The sequence below is a fragment of the Mirounga leonina genome, unplaced genomic scaffold (genome assembly GCF_011800145.1).
Source record: "Mirounga leonina isolate KUSES-001 unplaced genomic scaffold, KU_Mleo_1.0 Mir_150, whole genome shotgun sequence".
Lineage (NCBI taxonomy): Eukaryota > Metazoa > Chordata > Mammalia > Carnivora > Phocidae > Mirounga > Mirounga leonina.
Window position 1 is genome coordinate 26,754,722 of NW_023270374.1, and position 18,794 is coordinate 26,773,515.

Below are 18,794 nucleotides of genomic sequence, written 5' to 3' on the forward strand. Positions count from 1 at the left end.
TCTTCCACTCTTCCATGGGCACCCCCAGCTCCCTCAAGCATCCATTAAGCAACTACAGGAACCCACAGTTGGAAACTCAGGGGAGGTCCTAGGGCAATCTGCACTGGCGTTTTAAAATAAAAGAGATGTGGTCTGCTCCTGACCAGCTGTCTAGGGCTCAGGAAGGAGAGCAAATGCATGGGACTGCGGGGAGAACGGGACACCCAACACCCTGGCTCCTCCAGGCCATTACCTCCAGAAGGCCTCGCTTCAGCAGGAACATCTGGTCTGCATAGGAGGTGGTCCCTCGGAGGAAACTCTCCACAGCCCGGGCTTGCCAAAACCTGCGACCCAAACGTTGACCCCTGGCCCAGGTGGCTAAGGCTGCCCTCTTCTGTCCCATATTCCATTCACCAAGGCGCTGGGAGATGTTTGCTGCCTTTTGATTTATTCAACATTTACTGCACATCTGCTAGGTGTCAGACCTCATACTAGGCACTGGGGACACAGCGAGGGTAAGTCCTTACGGAGCGGACAGTTCAGTGGGGGAATAGCCCTCTATGTGGTTCTGTCTGGAAGCAGCTGTGTCTCAGAGTAGGGGACTCTAGGATCCAAGGGCTGGTTACGGTAGGTCACATATGAAAATGCACTCTAGGCTTTGACCTTTCACAAGAACAGGGGGACAATGGAAAATGAGGCCGGGAATGCAAGAGGGAACCAGACAGACATGTGCAGTTGGGCCACTGAGCTCACTTCTGATGGGCTGTCCTAGGGAAGACGTGGCCCCAGGGAGCAGGGATGGGATCAATGAGGGGAAGGAAGTCTGGACAGGTCAGGCTGAGTTGACGGGGGGCATATGAGGGCACGGAGCCTACTGACGCATCACACCCCAGCCCTGACAGAATGCCTCCCCTTAGCCGCTCTTCTGTCTACAGCCTTCACGACCCATCTCCAGCCAGCAGGAGGAGCTCTGAGAAGCCCTCCCTGTCCCCGCCCACCCCACCAGCCCCCAGCTGGGAAAGGGGTTTTCCTTTGCTCCCTCAGCTCCCAGCGCAAGTCCTGGCTCGGCTCCTTTTCACACTGCATTCGAACAGGTGTCTTTTCATTGTTTCCCACAACCCAGGGAACTCCTGTGGGCAGGGGCCATAGCTCCTATTTCCCTACCACCTGTCCAATGCCAGCACAGAGTAGGCGCTTGGTGAATGCTTGGTCAGTTCTTGAAATATCGGGCTGGTATGCAGCAGAAGCTCACACATACCTGCTGAGTCGGACCCCCACTCCCCCACAGTAGTCAGATGTCCAGGGTGGGAGCTGGTAACTAAATGAGGTATTTCTAACCACTTGGGAAACACTAGGTTTCTGGGCCCTTCAGGAGTGGCAGGTGCCTGTCCCCAGACCTACCTGAAAGAGGACTCGGCTGGCTCCTTCTTCATGACCTGCAGCAGACGAGTTAATAAGCCCCTCTTCCCATCACACACCAAACTCCTGGAAGAAAACAGGGACATTGGTGGCAGACCTGAGGCTGACAGAGCCCAGTCCCATTTGGCCAAAGGACTACTGTTGTCCTGGGGCCCTGGGGCTGGATCTCTCTGCTACTTTAGGTGGGTGAAAACACCTGGGGATATTTCCAAGCCGGAGGAGGTTCCCCTGTTCTGCCTGGGCCCAGAGCACCCCTAGGACTCCTGCAGATTTAGAACCGAAGAGCCAAGTGAATTCACACCACCTCTCAGGCCAGCTTTCCCTTTCCAGACCCACTAGCAAGTGATCAGAGGCCAGAAAAACCCACAGTCTGTGCTCAGAACTGCTGGAGGGAGAGCTGTTTACACCAAAGTGAGTCTGAAATGCCACAACAGAGTCTACCAGATGGGGCAAAGTTTGTGCCAGCAGGGTGAGACAGGGAGTACCCTGGGCCCCACGTTCAGCTCCAGCTGGCTTTGGCCAAGTCCCCGTGCCTCCGGGCCTCAGCTTCCTGGTCTAGGAAGCAAAGACATTAGATGAGGAAATGACTCGGGCTGCATCACGGGGGACAGAGGGTTAAGCAAGCAAGGGTTCTAGGCCCTTAAGTTCCCTCTTCAAATAGAACAACTCTACTTTTATCCCCTACAGACATTATGAACTATGCATGGTTTCATTTGAACAGATTTCTCCTGCTTTAAAAAAAAAGGGGGGGGGGGTGCCTGGGTGGCTCCGTCATTAGGCGTCTGCCTTCGGCTCAGGTCATGATCCCAGGGTCCTGGGATTGAGCCCCGCATCGGGCTCCCTGCTCTGCGGGGAGCCTGCTTCTCCCTCTCCCACTCCCCCGCTTGTGTTCCCTCTCTCCCTGCATCTCACTCTGTCACATAAATAAATAATCTTTAAAAAAAAAAAAAAAAAAAGAGAGAGGCTGAGAATTAGGACTCCTGGTGCTGGATACAGTCCTCCCTGCCCGGACCCCCAGGAGCCTGTGACCTCCCTATTGCTCAGGTGACGCAAGCATAACCCAGCTAATGGGAGTTGGCAAAAGGCAAGAAAGAAGCATGTCAGCAGAGCTGAGCGACACAGGAGCGGGCAGAGCATATGTGACCTTTGGCAAGTGACCTCTCCGAGTCCCTACTCCCCGCTCTGTGGAGGGGATGACAGCATTTCCCTGCTAGGGCTGCTGGGGGCCCCAGAGAGGTAAGGCAGGTGATGTGAGGACAGTGCCTGACGCCCAGGCGCCCTTAGGACGCTGGAGCTCCCCGTCAGTGAGGAAGGACCGGCAGCACATGTGAGGGCACGCACGCAGCCAGGGTCCGCTATGGGCCCGAGCTGACGCCACCCACCTGTCAGTGTTGAGGACAGCTTCCACCTCAGGGATGTTGGCTTTGAGAGAGATGGCACTGAGTTCGTTCAGCTCCTGGTTATTGAGCAGCAGGTACTTGTTCCTGAAACAGATGGGGTGAAGGGGGTAAAGGACAGGCACTGGGCTAGTGGGCCTTCCCATTTCCTGTGGTGAGAATCGGAGAATCCCCCAAGTGCCCTCCCCCGACACCACCTGCCCGAGGCGGCAGAGGGCTCAGGCCAAGCCCACCTGTCCACCTGCCACATTCACTAACAAGGCCCCTTCCCTCAACATCTCCAGGCCTTCTGTTTGCCACTGAACATTTCTATTTGACTTCTCAAAGGCACTTCCAACTCAGTGATGTCCAAATCAAACTCTCCATTTTGCTTCTCAAACCTGGCCCTATTCCAGCATTCCCACCAGGGGGCCCGAGTCGGCTGTGACTCCCCCTCCTGCGCCCTTCACCTCTCAGCCTGGCAACACCCAAGTCAGCTTCCTAGATGGTCTCTCCCAGGAACTGATTCAATACAGAGAGCACCCAGAGAGGTCTTTAGAAAACGGGACTCGGATCACATCATCCCCCTGTCAAAAACGCCCCCACAATTTCACAAGCTTTCGAATATATAAAATCCAAGCCCATCAACATGACCCACAAGGCCCTGTGGCTGGGCCACCAACCACCTTTGCAGCCTCACTCTGAGCCAAGGCCCCTTCATTCACATCACCCGCCACACTGGCCTCCCTGAACACACGGCGCTCCCTCCTGCAGCGGATTCTTCTGGAACAGTCAGCCTCTCACTCTGCCTTTTCACCCAGTTTATCACTGCCAACCCTTTGGGTCTCAGCTGACAAGTTACTTCTGCAGAGAAGAGCTCCTGACCACCCTCTGGCCAGGTCACGACCCCTGTCAAATGTTCTCTTACAGAACCATGCTCCCTCCACAGGAATACTATCTCCATCTGTTACTGTACATTCAATGATTTACGTCCTTCTCCCTTCCAGGAGAGTGGGGGTCATGGCTGTTTTCACTCATCACTGTCTCCCCAGAGCGTAGCGCCTACAAGCGCTCAGACTTAAGAGTCTGATGAAAGTTAAGGACCCGGGGCGCCTGGGTGGCTCAGTCGTTAAGCATCTGCCTTCGGCTCAGGTCATGATTCCAGGGTCCTGGGATCAAGCCCCGCGTCGGGCTCCCTGCTCGGCGGGAAGCCTGCTTCTCCCTCTCCCTCTCCCCCTGCTTGTGTTCCCTCTCTCACTGTATCTCTGTCAAATAAATAAAATCTTAAAAAAAAAAAAAAAAAGTTAGGGACCCAATTCCTCAGAAAAAAGTACACAATCAGAACATATTGGTGCCATTTTCAGAGGGTTCACGTACTTCCTGGGGCTTAAGTCCTTCACACAGAGAACCTCTGAAAGAGGATGGTCGACATTATACAGACGAAAGTAGCAAAGTGGAGGCCCCTGACCACATCTGTCCTCAGGCACATTCTGGTAGCTTATACAACATTTCAAAGGAATTTAAGCCAACGTTTAAAATCAGGACCTTTCACATAAATCTTAATTCCTAGCTTCCCTTGGGGGAAAAACTCAGAAACTATGCAATAGTGGGCCCAGTTTCCTCTATACCAACAGCTGGCCAGAGCTGAGCAGTAACTGCCTGTGCATTCCAGCTCACCAAAGTCCCCACCACACTGTCCCCAGTGCCAAGGTCAAGGGTCAGCTGTTATTCATCCCTCCCCAGGACTGTTTTTCCTATAGCAGAGAATCAGTCTCTTGTATATTCTCCATTAAGGTTGAAAAATAAAAAATGAGAGGGCAGAATGTGTTTCCAAAAAATGGGAGAGGGTACATCTCCTTGTGCAGGTGAAGAAGAGTCCACGTGTTCAGTCAGCAAATACTCAGCCCACTCTGCCCACCTGAGGTCCCTGTGAAGAGCCAAGCTGTCCACTCCTCGTTCACAGGGGCAGACAGCTGAGAGATGTATCGACTTCAAGGGGAACAAGGGGCCAGCAACATCCGTGCTCACTTCCTAGGCTGGCCGTGAGGGCCCGGGGCAAGCTCGGCACCGCGCCTGGCACGAAGGAAGGGCCGCGCGAGAAGCAGCGCCCCGCAGCGCCTGGGGGCCCTCCCGAGCTGAGACCAACGGCACAGAGAGACGAGCGAAGCTGCCACAACAACTCTCCTTCCGGGGACGGCTCGTACTTACTCGTGGTGGTCGCTGAAACTCTGGAGAAGCCGCAAGAACTGTATCTTCAGAGTGATGTCCTAAAACACACGTGCATCCTTGATGTCAAAACCATCCTCACAATGTTCCCAAAGAAAACAGAACACTCTGCCCAAAGCCTGGGTGTGTCACTTGGCTCCTCTGAGCCTCTGTCCTCGTGCACAGTGAGGACTTTTCTTGAGCCAGAAACCCTCTGTTGACCTCCACAACTGGCCAACAACGGATTAAGCTAATGTGGACCCTTCCTGCTAACCCCCACCCCCTCCAACACTTTGGATAAAAAATAAATTTAAAATTCTTTAAAATGTGAGGCTAAGTTCCTAACAAAGGAAAATCCACAGGAATCAGAAATGAAGGGCTGGGCTCAGAGTGGGAAGCGCGAGAGCAGATGGTTGGCAGCTGGGGAGGATGGAGAAATGGAAATGACACTTACTCACCCAGGGCTTGGGTTTTAATGCCCTGCAGGGACTAGACAGAAACCTGGACCCACGTAAAGCCCGGGAATCATACCCACTCCGTGGAAGAAGGGTTAGGAAACCCCCACTTACCAGCCCAGGGAGCTAGCAAGGATGCCCATTTCTGTCGGGGTGCTGCTATTGGTGGAGGGGAGCCCCCAGGAGAAGGCTTCTGGGCTCATACCTCCAGGGCCAAGGCACTCAACATGAAAATCTGCCCTGGGACACTTACCCCTAACATACCCGGCAGACAAAAGCCAAGTGCTCTAAAGAAATACTTCCAGGGCCCAGGCTACATTACAGGGCACGAGGCAACTTTCCACCCCAAGATGAGTCTCAAGACTCAAATACAAGTATTAGCACTCCAGGAGCAATCCGAGACCATAAAGAAAGTATGTTACAGGTAATGAAAGAGATAGAATACAACAGAACATTAACATAATGAGTAAACACCAAGTCGTTTTTGACAAAGAGCCAGATGTCTCAAAATGCAGAATATATTCACCTGAAATTAAAAACTCAGATGGGCCGAGAGGCAAAAGGTAAGGCACGGAGCAAAGTCCCCAGAGCATGGCACAGGGACCAGGGAGGACCTATGGCACTGACAGCTGTGTGGCGCTTTCAAGTCCCTGGCCCCTCCGTGGTGGTGACCAGGCCTCCACATGGCCCATGAGGACAGCAGGCAAGGGAGTGGGACCTTCCTTTGGCAAGAAACAGGCTCAGAGATTCAGTGACTTATTCAAGCTCTCCTAACAAGCTGAGTGGCACACAGGCCTCCTGACTCCCAGTTCAATGCTCTCTCCAGGGCACCATAAGAGAGGCCAGGCAGAGGTGAGCCCTTGACCCTAAAAAAGAAAGCATCCCAAAGCCCTTTTTGTCTGCAGACCATTGGTGGTGCATGGTTTCAGAGGGCAAAACTACCATCGGTGGATGGACAATACAATGCGGGGAGAGTACAGAACAAGGGAAAATCTGCTACTAGGTCATGGAGTGGCGGGCCCTGCCTGGAGGACAGTGAGCGCCCCATTCCGGAGGTGAGCAAGGCAAAGCTGGCCAGAGGGCCTTCAAAGGGATTTCCGCATTGCCGGAGGGGCAGGGCCAGACCCTTCTCCAAGACAGCTTCCACTATGGGATTATACAGACTTTATGAATAAATTATAAATATAAATGTAAATATATATATATAGGTGTCTGGGTGGCTCAGTCGGTTAAGTTTCTGCCTTCGGCTCAGGTCATGATCCCAGCCAGGGCCCTGGGATCGAGTCCCACATCGGGCTCCCTGCTCAGCAGGGAATCTGCTTCCCCCTCTGCCTCTGCCCTTCCCCTCTGCTCGTGCTCTCTCTCTCTCTCAAAATAAGTAAAATCTTTAAAAATCAAAAATAAAAAAATGAGATTTCAAAGGGTCAATGGCAGATCTTGAAACAACTACCCTGGCAAGTAAAGCCCATCTGTTGCCACGTCCCCTGCTCACCGGGCTACAGTCACAGTTCTGGTTGTGACCATGGAGGACAAGGGCAGATGCTGAGTGCTTCCTCCAAATCAACTTGTCAAACAAATTATTGAGCCCGGGGATCAGCTTGAACTCCGCGATCATTCTGTGAACCTGGATGGGGTAGGAAGGCAAAAGCATTATGACAAACGTGCTGCAAAGATCCATCAAAGCCTCATGCTTGGCATGTACAAAACAATCTTTAGGACAAAGAAAGCGACAGTCAGTAGGGACTGCTGAGGTTTAAATGCCCCACCGCACTCCCCCCATGCACAGATACATGTTTATTCTCTGCTCACAGATTCCCCACAATACTCTAGGAGTCACACTATATGGTGGGTCCTCTTTCAGGAACATAGTTTGGATTCAGAGAACCCTGGGTTTGACTCCCACCTCCAGCACATAGGAACTTTGTAACCTTAATCAAATCTCTTAATCCTAGTTTGTTCCCTCCTCCTATCATTAAAAAATAAAAATACCCCTCATGCTTCAGACTAGGATAAATTTCAACTGGCGGCAAGATAAACATATTAAAAAAATTAAATGTTAAATATCCTAAAAGAATCTATGCAAAGAATTAAAAAAAAAATGACCACACAATGAGGAAGACTTTCTAAAGTATTAAGTATACTAAATAAATCTAGAAGCCAAAAGAGAAAACCATTCAATTCAATCATGTAAACCTTTAAAAATTCTCTATGGCAAAATTCACAGTAAGCAAAGGTGGGTCCATACCAGCAACCTCACGTCACAGGCAAAAAGCTAATTTCCTCCATAAGGAATCCTACAAATCTCTTAAGCAAAAAGACCAACCTTACAGAAAAAATGGGCAAAGGATACACACTGGAAAATACAAGATAGTCTTCAATATATGGAAAGTGCTCAGCCTCACTTATAATATTAAGAGGAATTCAAATCATAACCACTTTTTCACCTTTTCAGATTAGCAAAGAAGTAGGTTTAATAATACTGTGTTGGTGAGCTGGGCCTCAGGCATGCTCACACGCTGCTGCTGAGAGAGCATACTGGGGTACCACCTGCAGAAGGAGGACATTTCGGTATTATCTCTAAAAATTACAAATGCACATTCCCTCTGACCAGCAATTCTACTTTGAGGAATTTATTCTCAGATCCATATACATACTAAATGACACATGTACAAAGTTGCTCATGGTAGCATTATTTGTAATATCAAAAAAATAACCTATACTCCCCATCAATGAGGATTAGTTGCATAAATTATGGTATATCCATTCAGAAGGGAATAAGGTACCAGTAAAAAAAAAGAATTGAGGTTTTTTCACATGTAGTGAACATTTACCAAGATTCAATATTAAGAAAGCAAATATGGGGGTGCCTGGGTGGCTCAGTCGGTTAAGTGTCTGCCTTTGGCTCAGGTCATGATCCCGGAGTCCTGGGATCGAGCCCCACTTTGGGCTCCCTGCTGAGTGGGGAGCCTACTTCTCCCTCTGCCTCTCCCCCTGCTTGTGCTCTCTGTCAAATAAATAAATAAATAAAATCTTTAAAAAGAAAAAAAAAAAGCAAATACATACATGCTATACTGATTGTGTTTAAAAAAAGAGAGGAATATATTTGCTTTTATAAGCATAAAATGTCTCTAAAAGGATATATGAATAACTGGTAAAATTAGATGCTTCATGGAAGAACCAGAACTGATACTTATTTACACAGTTTAATATAGAACTGTGTGAATTACTTACCTATCAAAAACATTTTTTTTTACAGAAAACGAAGCTATTACTACTTCTTCTCAGGGCTCTTGTAAGGATAAGGTCAGAAACCGTAAGTAGAGTCCTGAGCACAGCACCAGTGCTTATTAAATCCCATTTTACAAGGGGAAAGGGCAAGTTGAGCAGGACCAACTTGGGCAAGGCAGTGGTGGAAATGTCGCCCCAAATCAGGTGTTCTGATCCTAAAGCCTGACTCTTTCAGGCCTACCACAGGTCTGCATTTCTCTCAGGAGACCAGAACGTGACAAAGAAAGTGAGGGATAGTGAAGCCGCTGAAAGATTCAGTGAGGTAATGTGGGGGAAGCTCAGGGCCTGACGTACAGAAGTACTGTACGGATTATTTACATTAGCACCAGAGAAACGGAATTTCCAACATCTGGGCAAAGTTTCCAGTCTAGTGATTTCAACGTAGCCAAGACTAGCCAGAGAACTTGGCCTGAAGGCCCAATAATAAGCACTCTAAGGAGGAGCCTTCTGGGAGGCCTGGCCAGGGAAACCCTTCCCCTCGCTGGCCCCGTCTCCGCACGGTGCATGCACACGGTGCCGGGCACACAGGAGGAACACAGTAAACGCGGACGTGTAGATGAGGCCGGGCCAGCCTAACACTGGTTCTTGGGGGGGCAGGGTCCTGAGGCCAGGCCACGGTCCTTCCGAGGAAGCAGGGCAGTAATCACACAGCTGAACTGGAGACCACAACGACTGATTCACAAAGACTTGGTAACAGGAAGGCTTGGGGAGCACGGGACAGTCATGGGGGGACAGAAAGAGTCAGGGCAGCAGAGTTTAAATCCTCGCTCTACTGATGCCTGGAGCCCTTTTTGTACCTTGGTTTTCTCAAGCATCAAGTGAGGGGAGAGGGGGTCACCACCTGTTTTGTAACTTCAAATAGCTAAAAATTCCAATATAAGTAACTGTGAAAGTGCCTCAAAAAAAGGTAAAAGCACCCAACACATGTAAAGCATAGTGACTATTTTTTTTTTTTAAGATTTTATTTATTTATTCATGAGAGACAGAGAGAGAAAGGCAGAGGCAGAAGCAGACTCCCCGCTGAGCAGGGAGCCCGACGCAGGACTCGATCCCAGGATCCCGGGATCATGACCTGAGCCAAAGGCAGACGCTTAACCATCTGAGCCACCCAGGCGCCCCAACTCTTATTTTTTATAACAAATATATTCCATGCTGAAGAAGGGGCTTTGATACTGTGGAGGTCAGTGTGGGATCTCATCCATGGTCCTAGTTTTAAATACCAACCGTAGGCTAACCCCCAAGTTCTATCTCCAGGCCCGACCTCACCCCAAACTCCAGGTATGGATAATCCAGGTGCCGATTCTAACAGACACTTGATTCAAACCTAACTTGTTCAAACTGAATTCCTTGCCTTTCTCCCTACGCCTCCACCCCTCTCCCCCAACACCCTAACTCACAGTCTTAACCATCTCAATAAATGGCCAATCCATCCTGCTACCTGCTTGGGCCAAAAACCTTAGAAGGAGTTAAAGAAGCTACCCTTAACCCCTCTCTCATGCTCACATTCAAACTATCAGCAAATTCTACCTGTTCTACCTTCAGAATATATCTGGAAGCACTTCTCACCACTCCCCTCCACCAACATGCTGGTCCTGGTTACGATCATCTCTTCCATAGGGCAGCCAGAGGGAGGACTTCCTAGTCACTCAGAGTAAACACCTACGTCCTGAAAATGGCCTATGAAAGCCTGATGCAATCTGACCCCCCCAGTCCCTCCCCCGCTTCACTGCTTGTTCTACTCCATGCCCCCCCTTCCCTACTGTCCCACCAACCCACAGGGCACACTCCCACCTCAGCGCTTGCTCCTTCTACCTGGTAGGCTGCCTGGGGGATCAGCGTGCCCAGCCCCCTCACGTGCTTCAGGACATCCCCATGCTGCACGTCATCTTTCCAGTGAGTCTTCTCCCTGGCTACCCTATCCAAAATGGGGATAACTGCACCAGTTTCACACAGAGCTGTTGTGATGGTCCAGTGTCTGACTCGAAAAGGAGCTTAAGGACTGCTGAGCGCCCCCCTCTCCCCCCCCCCCACCCCCAACACCCTTTTTTTCATCCACAGGACAATGATTAGCCAGTGGAGAAGGCCATTTCTCACCTATCTTGAAGAGGAGTGCTACATACTTCCAGAGCCCTCTTTCTCCCTTTGTAGGTTACAGGCCCTTGCTCCTCCCTTCTAGAACGGCTTCAAGGCTCAGGGAACCCCAGGGTATCTGGAGCCCCCTCCACTCTGCAGCTGCCTAGTTTTTGCTGACACAGCTCCTGGCTCTGGCCATCCCCCCAAGCCCCCATCAGACTGGCAACTCCTCTAGGGCATCTATAGGGCAGTCATCTTGCCACAGTGACCTTCATTCTTCACATTAACAAGGTCAGGTAACACGGCCAAACCACCAGCTCCTGTCCTGGGCACCGATGCTCTGCCCAGAAATGCTGCCCATGGCAAGGTACAGTGGAAAAGGCTGTGGACTCTGGAACGAGACTAGTTTCCTGATGTGTAAAAGAGAGAGAAGGAAAATGAGCCCTGCGCTTTGCAAGGCCAGAGACAGCCATCCTGAGAGGTGGCCTAATGGAGTACTTGGCGCACCACAAGTGCCCAGGGAGCACGTGCTCCTGGCTCCCCCTGCTCTGAGACGTGGGGGAGGGGCCCACCTGGTTTCGCTGACGCCCCATCAGCAGCACACAGAGAACATAGAGCACTTCCAGTTTGTACATGATCTCATGCATAATCTTCATTGACTGCGGCAGCTGGGTCCTGGTGGAAGTGTGAGGCAGGCCATTCTCCTCAGAAGCTCCTGGAGGAGGGAACACAATGGAGGCTGAGACAGCCACCGAGAGAGAGGGTTGAGTCACTGCTTGTGAGGAAACAGGTTTCTGCCCCTCAAACCCACTCTGGACAGACTTGAGGTAACAGAACCATTAGACCGGCCCCTGAGCCCAGGACAGAGACTCCGAAAGCCACAAAACCCCCTCCAGGCCCCCAGGGGCCAGGCGAGCTTAGAAACTTAAAAACTGACTCTGTACATCAAAAAAAAAAAAATTCTGTATGTATGGGGACAGGTGTTAACTAGACTGATTGCAGTGATCACTTTACACTATGTACAAATATCGAATCGTTATGTTGTACACCTGAAGCTAATATAATGTTGTATGTCAATTATACCTCAACAAAAAGGGGGGGGAAATCAACTCTGCAGTTTCGTTCTGTTTCATCAACTTTAACACTAAAAACGCTCTGACACAGGCAATGCAGTGATGCGACTCCTCGCTTCTCCCGCCGCCATCAGAGAGTGCCCCCACCCCAGTGCCCAGTCACCTAAGCCGGAAATCGTGCCCAACTCTCTTCAGGTCCCAAATGACTCTAAGTACTCAGTTCCTCTGCCTAGATTCTACGAGGAAGCACTGCTGGAAGACTGAGAGGGATCCTTTTCCAAGACTTCTTTTCTCCTGTTTTTCAAAGAACCACCTCAAGTTTTCTAAGGTTCAACTTTCTGAGGCAGACCGGGCACCACAATCACTATCAGTGATTCAGATGAACATGTCATCTACTCGCAGACTTTCATTATTAGTAACAACGGCAGCAGCTAGGTAGTATTTCTGGGACACCTGACATGTGCCAGGCATCCTGTTTGGGGTGGCAGTAAACCATCATATTTATTCTACTGCCCCGTTAACAAACAAGTCTCAGTGAGTCAGGCAGGCCAGTGAGGTGAACTCACGGGAAGGTGGCGGAGCAAAGCGATGAAGGCTGAGGGCTCTGGAGTTACGACTTGCTGGCCCTGTGACACTGGGCAAGTCACCACCTCACGAGGCCTCGAACTGCCCTGCAGAAGGACAGTGACAGCAGTGCTACCGGGGACGGCTAGGGTAGCTATGAGGAGTGAATGAGAACACAAGAAAAGCCCAGCACCTGGTTCTTGGGAAGCCTCCCTCCTAGGTCCCTATTATTTTAAAAGGGCACTGGTCAGAGTCAGGAGACCTTAGGGTTTACTTCCCCTCAGCTCTCCTCATCTTTAAGGTGAAGGGATGAAGCAGTAACTATTAAGATCCTTCCAAGCTTCCACGGGAACTGCTGCCCTAGAGGCCTTTGGCAAAGGGTCAGAAAAACCATATGGAACAGAGCAGTGGTTATCAAATAATATTTGGGTAAGGTGACTTCTGCAGGGTGATATCACAGCACAAGAACCCAAACTACTCTGCCCTACAGATGTGGAGCTATTTTTTCGAGGCATATTATGGTGCTAACATACAATCACAACCTTGGGAGACGACCAGTGGTGGAGTGAGCAAGACTGAGGGGCAGCTCATAGGTTAAGAGCACAGACCCTGAGCCAGCCCGCTGGGTCTGAACCCCAGCTCCGCTGTTCACCAGCTGGGTGGCCTTGGGTAAACTGGTGGATGTCACTATGCTTCAGCATCCATCCTCACCTGTAAAACCGGGGGAATGGCAACAGTATGGATCTCTTACCCATTATGCCAAGACGAAAGGATTTTAATACATGTAAAGTACTGAAAACAATGCCCAGCACACGTAAGGAACATGTTAGTGTACGTTAAATAGAAACAAAACACTTGAGTTTTTCTGCAAATGCTTGCTTGCTACTTGTTTTTTTCTTTTTAATCTGTAACTAAAAGTGGCAGTGGGCAAAGACGTAAGAAAAATTTACTGGAGAAAACCAAACTGAGAAAATTCTATCTCAAAAAACACTATTTTCCTGCATGTTGGGAGAAAAATCCTAATTACTCAATTTCCAAGTTGGGACTCGGACTCCTTGGCCCAGCTCCCAGAACAGTTTAAGAGTCAACTGATTTGTGGAGGGAATCTGAAGAGCTATCATGCAGATCCTGCCTCCGCAGCGCACTTGCTGCGTGGCCTCAGGAGCCTCGGCTTCCTCATCGGGGGGCTCGGGGGGCTCGGGGGCGGCTGCAGGACAGGAGGCCTACGGGAGGGGCAGGCGCAGCAAATGGCACACAAGCCCTCCTTAGTAATAAACGTCTGTGGAGAAAGAGAAACCCAGGGAGCTCGGACTCCTCCCCGAGACACTGCCAATCTTCGGTGCCTGGTTTGCACAGGCCTGACAAGAAAGTCTTTGGGATGAGTGTTTTTGTTTTAATGCAGTTCTTAAAGCAATGGCCAGAGCTTAGCAACAAGGTTCATTCCCAAGGCTGAGGATGGGCAAACTGGTCTGAGAGGGCTGAGCTTCCCTCTGAATCTCTTCAGCTCTGATTCAAGGGGTCACCACCCTCTGTATGTCTACACTGCACTCTGGGGCACAGGCACGCATTTTTTTTTTTTCTAGAACAGCTCTGAGCTCTAATTCACATATAATTCACCCACTTGAAGTGTACGATTCAGTGGTTTTTAGCACAGTCACAGAGTTGTGCAGCCATCACCACAATCAACTTTAGAGCATCTTGTCACCCCAAAAAGAAATCCTGCACTCACTGGCAGCCACTCCCCATTTGCCACCAAACCCCTCATCCCTAGGCATCCACTGAAGTCCTTTCTGTCTCTGTGGAACTGCCTGTTTAGGACACTTCATATAAATGGAATCATATAACATGTGACCTTTAGTGCCTGGCTTCTTTCACTTAACATGATGGTTTCGAGATTCATTCAGGTTGTAGCATGTATCAGTATTCAGTTTTTTAGATTGCTGAGTAACATTTACTGTATGAATATACCACATTCTCTTGTCCATTTATCAGCTGACGGACATTTAGGTTGTTTTCATATATTGGCTATGAAAAATCTGCAGCTGTGAGTATTCATGTCTAAGTTTTTATGTCAATATGTTTTCATTTCTCTTGAAAATATAACTAGGACTGGAATTTCTGGGTCATATGGCAACTCTGTTTTAACCTTTTGAGGAACTGTTTGAAAACTGCCACTGTTTTGCAAAGCGGCTGCACCATTTTACATGCCCACCAAAAGAAAATGAGGGTTCTGATTTCTCCACAACCTTGCCAACACTTGTTATCACCTGTCTTTTTGATGACAGACATCCCAGCAGGCATGAAGCAGTATCTGATTGTGGTTTGGATTTGCGTTTCCCTGATGGTTAACAATGCTGAGCATCTTTACATGTGCTTTTGGCTATCCGGACATCTGCCATGGAGAAATGCCTATTCAGGTCCAATGCCCACATTTCGAAATGTGCGGTCTTTTTATCATTGAGCTGTAGGAGTTCTGTACAAATTCGAGATTCAAGTCCCTTATAATTATTAATTATTATTAGATACACGGTTTGCAGCTAGTCCATTTCTGCAAAGAAGCCAGTCGGGATTTGATAGGGACTGTGCTGAATCTGTAGACAGATGTATAGCTCAACATGTGGAGTATGAACCTTAACAATACTGAGTCTTCTGATCAATGAACACGAGTATCTTTACGTTTATTTAGGTCCTCTTTCATTTCTTTCAATACTAAAGATGTTTTGTAATTTTCAGAGTGTAAGTTTTGCATTTCTTTGTTAAATTTATCCCTAAGTTTTTTACTCTTTTTGATGCTCCTGTATATGAAACTGCTTTCTTAATTTCATTTTGGTTTGTTCATTGCTCCTGTATACAAACATAACGGACTTTTGTATACTGACCTTGTATTCTGAAACTTTACTGAACTCACTTACTAGTTTAGTGGTCTTTTTACTGGACTCCTTAGGTTTTTCCCTATATAAGATCACGTCATCCGTTAAGACAAACAGTTTAACTTCTTCCTAACCCGGATACCTTCTATTTCTCTATCTTGCCTAACTGCCTAGCCAGAACCTCCAACAGAGCGTTGAGCTGAAGTGGCAGGAGCAGGCATCCTTGTCTTGTGCCTGTGCCTGTGCCTGATCTTAGTCGAGGAGAAGCTTTCAGTGTCTAGGCATGAAGTATACTGGCTGTGGGTTTTTGTAGATGTCCTTTAACAGGTTAAGGCAGTTCCTTCCTATTCCTAGTTTGAGTGCTTTTATCATGAAGGGGTGTTGGATTTTGTCTGATGCTTTTCTGCATCTACTGAAATGATCACGTAAATTTTTGTCCTTTGTTCTACTGACACAGTGTATATATATATCAACTGATTTTCATATACTGAATCAAGCCTGCATAAACCCTACTTACTCATGTATATATACCTGGTCAGGTGTATAATCCTTCTATGTTGCTCTATTTGGTTTGCTAGTATATTCTTGAGGATTTTTACATCTATATTCATAAGGGATATTGGTCTGTGATTTCCTTGTAGTGTCTCTGGTTTGGGTATCAGGTTAATGACTTCATAAAATGAGTTGGGAAGTGGGGGCGCCTGGGTGGCTCAGTTGTTAAGCGTCTGCCTTCAGCTCAGGTCATGATCTCAGGGTCCTGGGATCAAGCCCCGCATCGGGCTCCATGGGAAGCCTGCTTCTCCCTCTCCCTCTCTCGCTGTCTGTCAAATAAATAAGTAAAATCTTTAAAAAAAAAAGAGTTGGGAAGTGTTTCCTCTTTTTCTATTTTGTGAAGTCTGTGATGTACTGGTGTTAATTCTTCTTTAAATGGTTTGCAGAATTCACCAGTGAAGCCTTGTAGGCAGGGCTTTTCTTTGGGGGTAGCTTTTTCATTGCTATTCAATTTCTTTCCTTGTCATAGGTCTGTTCAGATTTTCTCTTTCTTCTCGAGTCAGCTGCAGGAGTTTTTGTCTTCCTTACCAGCTGTCCATTTCACATAGGCGGTCTAGTTTGCTGGCACACAGTTGTGTACAGAATTCCCTGAGTCCTCTCTAGCTTTGTAAGCTTGGTTGTCATATAACCTCTCTTTCATTCCTGGTTTTAGTAGTTTGAATCTTGTCTTTTTTTTTTTTTCTTGGTCAGTGAAGCTCAAGGTTAATTCTGTTGACCTTTTCAAAGAACGAACTACTGGTTTTGCAGATTTTCTCTATTGTTTTCTATTCTCTATTTCGTTAATTTCTACTCCAATTCCATCATTTCTTTCCATCTGCTTGCTTTGCGTATATAGCTTGCCTCTTCTTTTTTCAATAACTTAAGGAGAAAAATTAGGCCACTGACTTGGGATTTCATTTTTTCAGTTTTTTAAAATGTAGGCATTTATGGCTATAGATTTCTCCCTTATTATCAGGCTTTAGTTGCATTAAGTTTGGTATGCTGTGTCCTCATTTTCATTTGTCTCAAAGTTATCTTTTAATGTTCTTTGTGATTTTGTCTCAGAACCACTGGTTAACTAGAAATTTCCATATGTTTCTAATATCTGATTGCTAGTATCACTCCACTGTGGTTGAAATACATGGTTTGTAAAATCTTAATCCTTTTCCCTTTACTGAGGCTTTTTAGATGGCCTAGTGTATGGTCCATGCTGGAGAATGTTCCATGTGCACATGCCAAGAATGTGTATTCTGCAGGGGGTTAGGTGGTGTTCTACATGCATCTAGTAAGTCTAGGCAGTTTACTTGCTGTTCAAGTCTTCTATTTCCTTCTTGATCCTCTGTCTAGTTGTTTGCTCCATTACTGAAAGTAGGGTATTCCAGTCTCCAACTATTACCTTTGAACTGCTTATTTCTCTCTTCAAATCTGTTAGTTTTTGCTTCATTTATTTTTTTGGCTCTGTTGTTAGATATATGTTTATAACTGTTATATCTTAACAGACTCACCCTTTTATTATTTTAACATGTCCTTTTTATCTCTGATAACATTTTTTGGTTTAAAGTCTCTTTTAGTATTAGCCACTCCAGCTTTCTTATGGTTGCTCTTTGCAGGATGCATCTTTCTCTATCCTTTACTTTCAACCTATTTCTATCTCTGAATAGAAAGTATGCCTCCTGGGGGTACCTGGATGGCTTAGTCAGACATGCAACTCTTGATCTCAAGGTTGTGAGTTCAAGCCCCACACTGAGTGTGGAGCTTACTTAAAAAAAAAGAAAAAAGGAAAAAAAAGAAAGTATGCCTCCTGTAGGCTAGATACAATTGGATCTTTTTAAAAAAAATCCAATATGGGCGCCTGGGTGGCTCAGTTGGTTGGGCGACTGCCTTCGGCTCAGGTCATGATCCTGGAGTCCCGGGGTCGAGTCCCGCATCGGGCTCCCTGCTCGGCGGGGAGTCTGCTTCTCCCTCTCCCACTCCCCGTTTGTGTTCCCTCTCTCGCTGTGTCTTTCTCTGTCAAATAAATAAATAAAATCTTTAAAAAAAAAAAAAATCCAATATGACCATCTGTTTTTTGGATGAACTGCTTTAATCCATTCATATTTAAGGTTATTAATGACACAGCTGGATTTACTTCTGCCTTTTTACTTTTTGTTTTCTACATAGCTCATGTGTTTTTTAATTCCTCTATTTCTCCTATAATTCTTTTGTAGTAAGTGAATATTTTCTGGTATAATATTATAATTTCTTTAATGACTTTCTCACTGTATTTTTAAAGTTACTTTCTTTGCAGTTGCTATAGGGTTTGCCATATACATCTTAATTTGACAGAATCTCTTCAGATTTATACTAATTCCAGAGTTCCTACACAGCTCTATTCCTTCTCTCCTTTTTGTGCTATTATTGTTACATATACTACATCTACAGAAGCTAACCGTTCAACAATATAGTGTACAATACATTGCATGGATTGTTATACAATACAGTGTTGTAATTATTACTTTATATAATTTTATGTCTGTTCAAGAAGCTGAGAAAAGTAGGGGCGCCTGGGTGGCTCAGTCGTTAAGCATCTGCCCTCGGCTCAGGTCATGATCCCAAGGTCCTGGGATCGAGCCCCGCATTGGGCTCCCTGCTCAGTGGGAAGCCTGCTTCTCCCTCTCCCGCTCCCCCTGCTTGCGTTCCCTCTCTCGCTGTGTCTCTGTCAAATAAATAAATAAAATCTTAAAACAAAAAAAAGAAGAAGCTGAGGAAAGTAAATATTAATAGAGTTTGTTATACTGACCCTCTTATTTACCATTTTGGTTCTCTTCATTGATTCCTGTTGATTCAAGTTACCATCTCGTATAATTTCCTTACTGCAATACAACTTTGGTCCCACCCAAATTTCCACAAAATCTGATCCCACAAAGTTTTTGTGCTGTTACTTTCTCAAGTATATTACATTTCTGTATGTCACAGATTCAA

The 18,794-nt window shown here is 47.3% G+C and overlaps 1 protein-coding gene across 3 annotated transcripts in view; it reads right to left on the reverse strand.

The window, feature by feature from the left end:
* The window catches only part of TRPC4AP (transient receptor potential cation channel subfamily C member 4 associated protein), a 74,373-nt gene that overhangs the window by 4,644 nt on the left and 50,935 nt on the right, over positions 1-18,794 (reverse strand). For 2 of the 3 annotated variants that reach the window (XM_035006170.1, XM_035006168.1), the window contains exons 9-14: positions 11,368-11,534; positions 6,927-7,058; positions 4,983-5,041; positions 2,781-2,882; positions 1,381-1,464; positions 233-323 (exon numbers count right to left, since the gene is read on the reverse strand). In XM_035006170.1, the coding sequence (XP_034862061.1) occupies positions 233-323; positions 1,381-1,464; positions 2,781-2,882; positions 4,983-5,041; positions 6,927-7,058; positions 11,368-11,534 (635 nt within the window). The remainder of the gene's footprint in view (positions 1-232; positions 324-1,380; positions 1,465-2,780; positions 2,883-4,982; positions 5,042-6,926; positions 7,059-11,367; positions 11,535-18,794) is intronic. The other variant, XM_035006169.1, reaches the window with a different exon arrangement.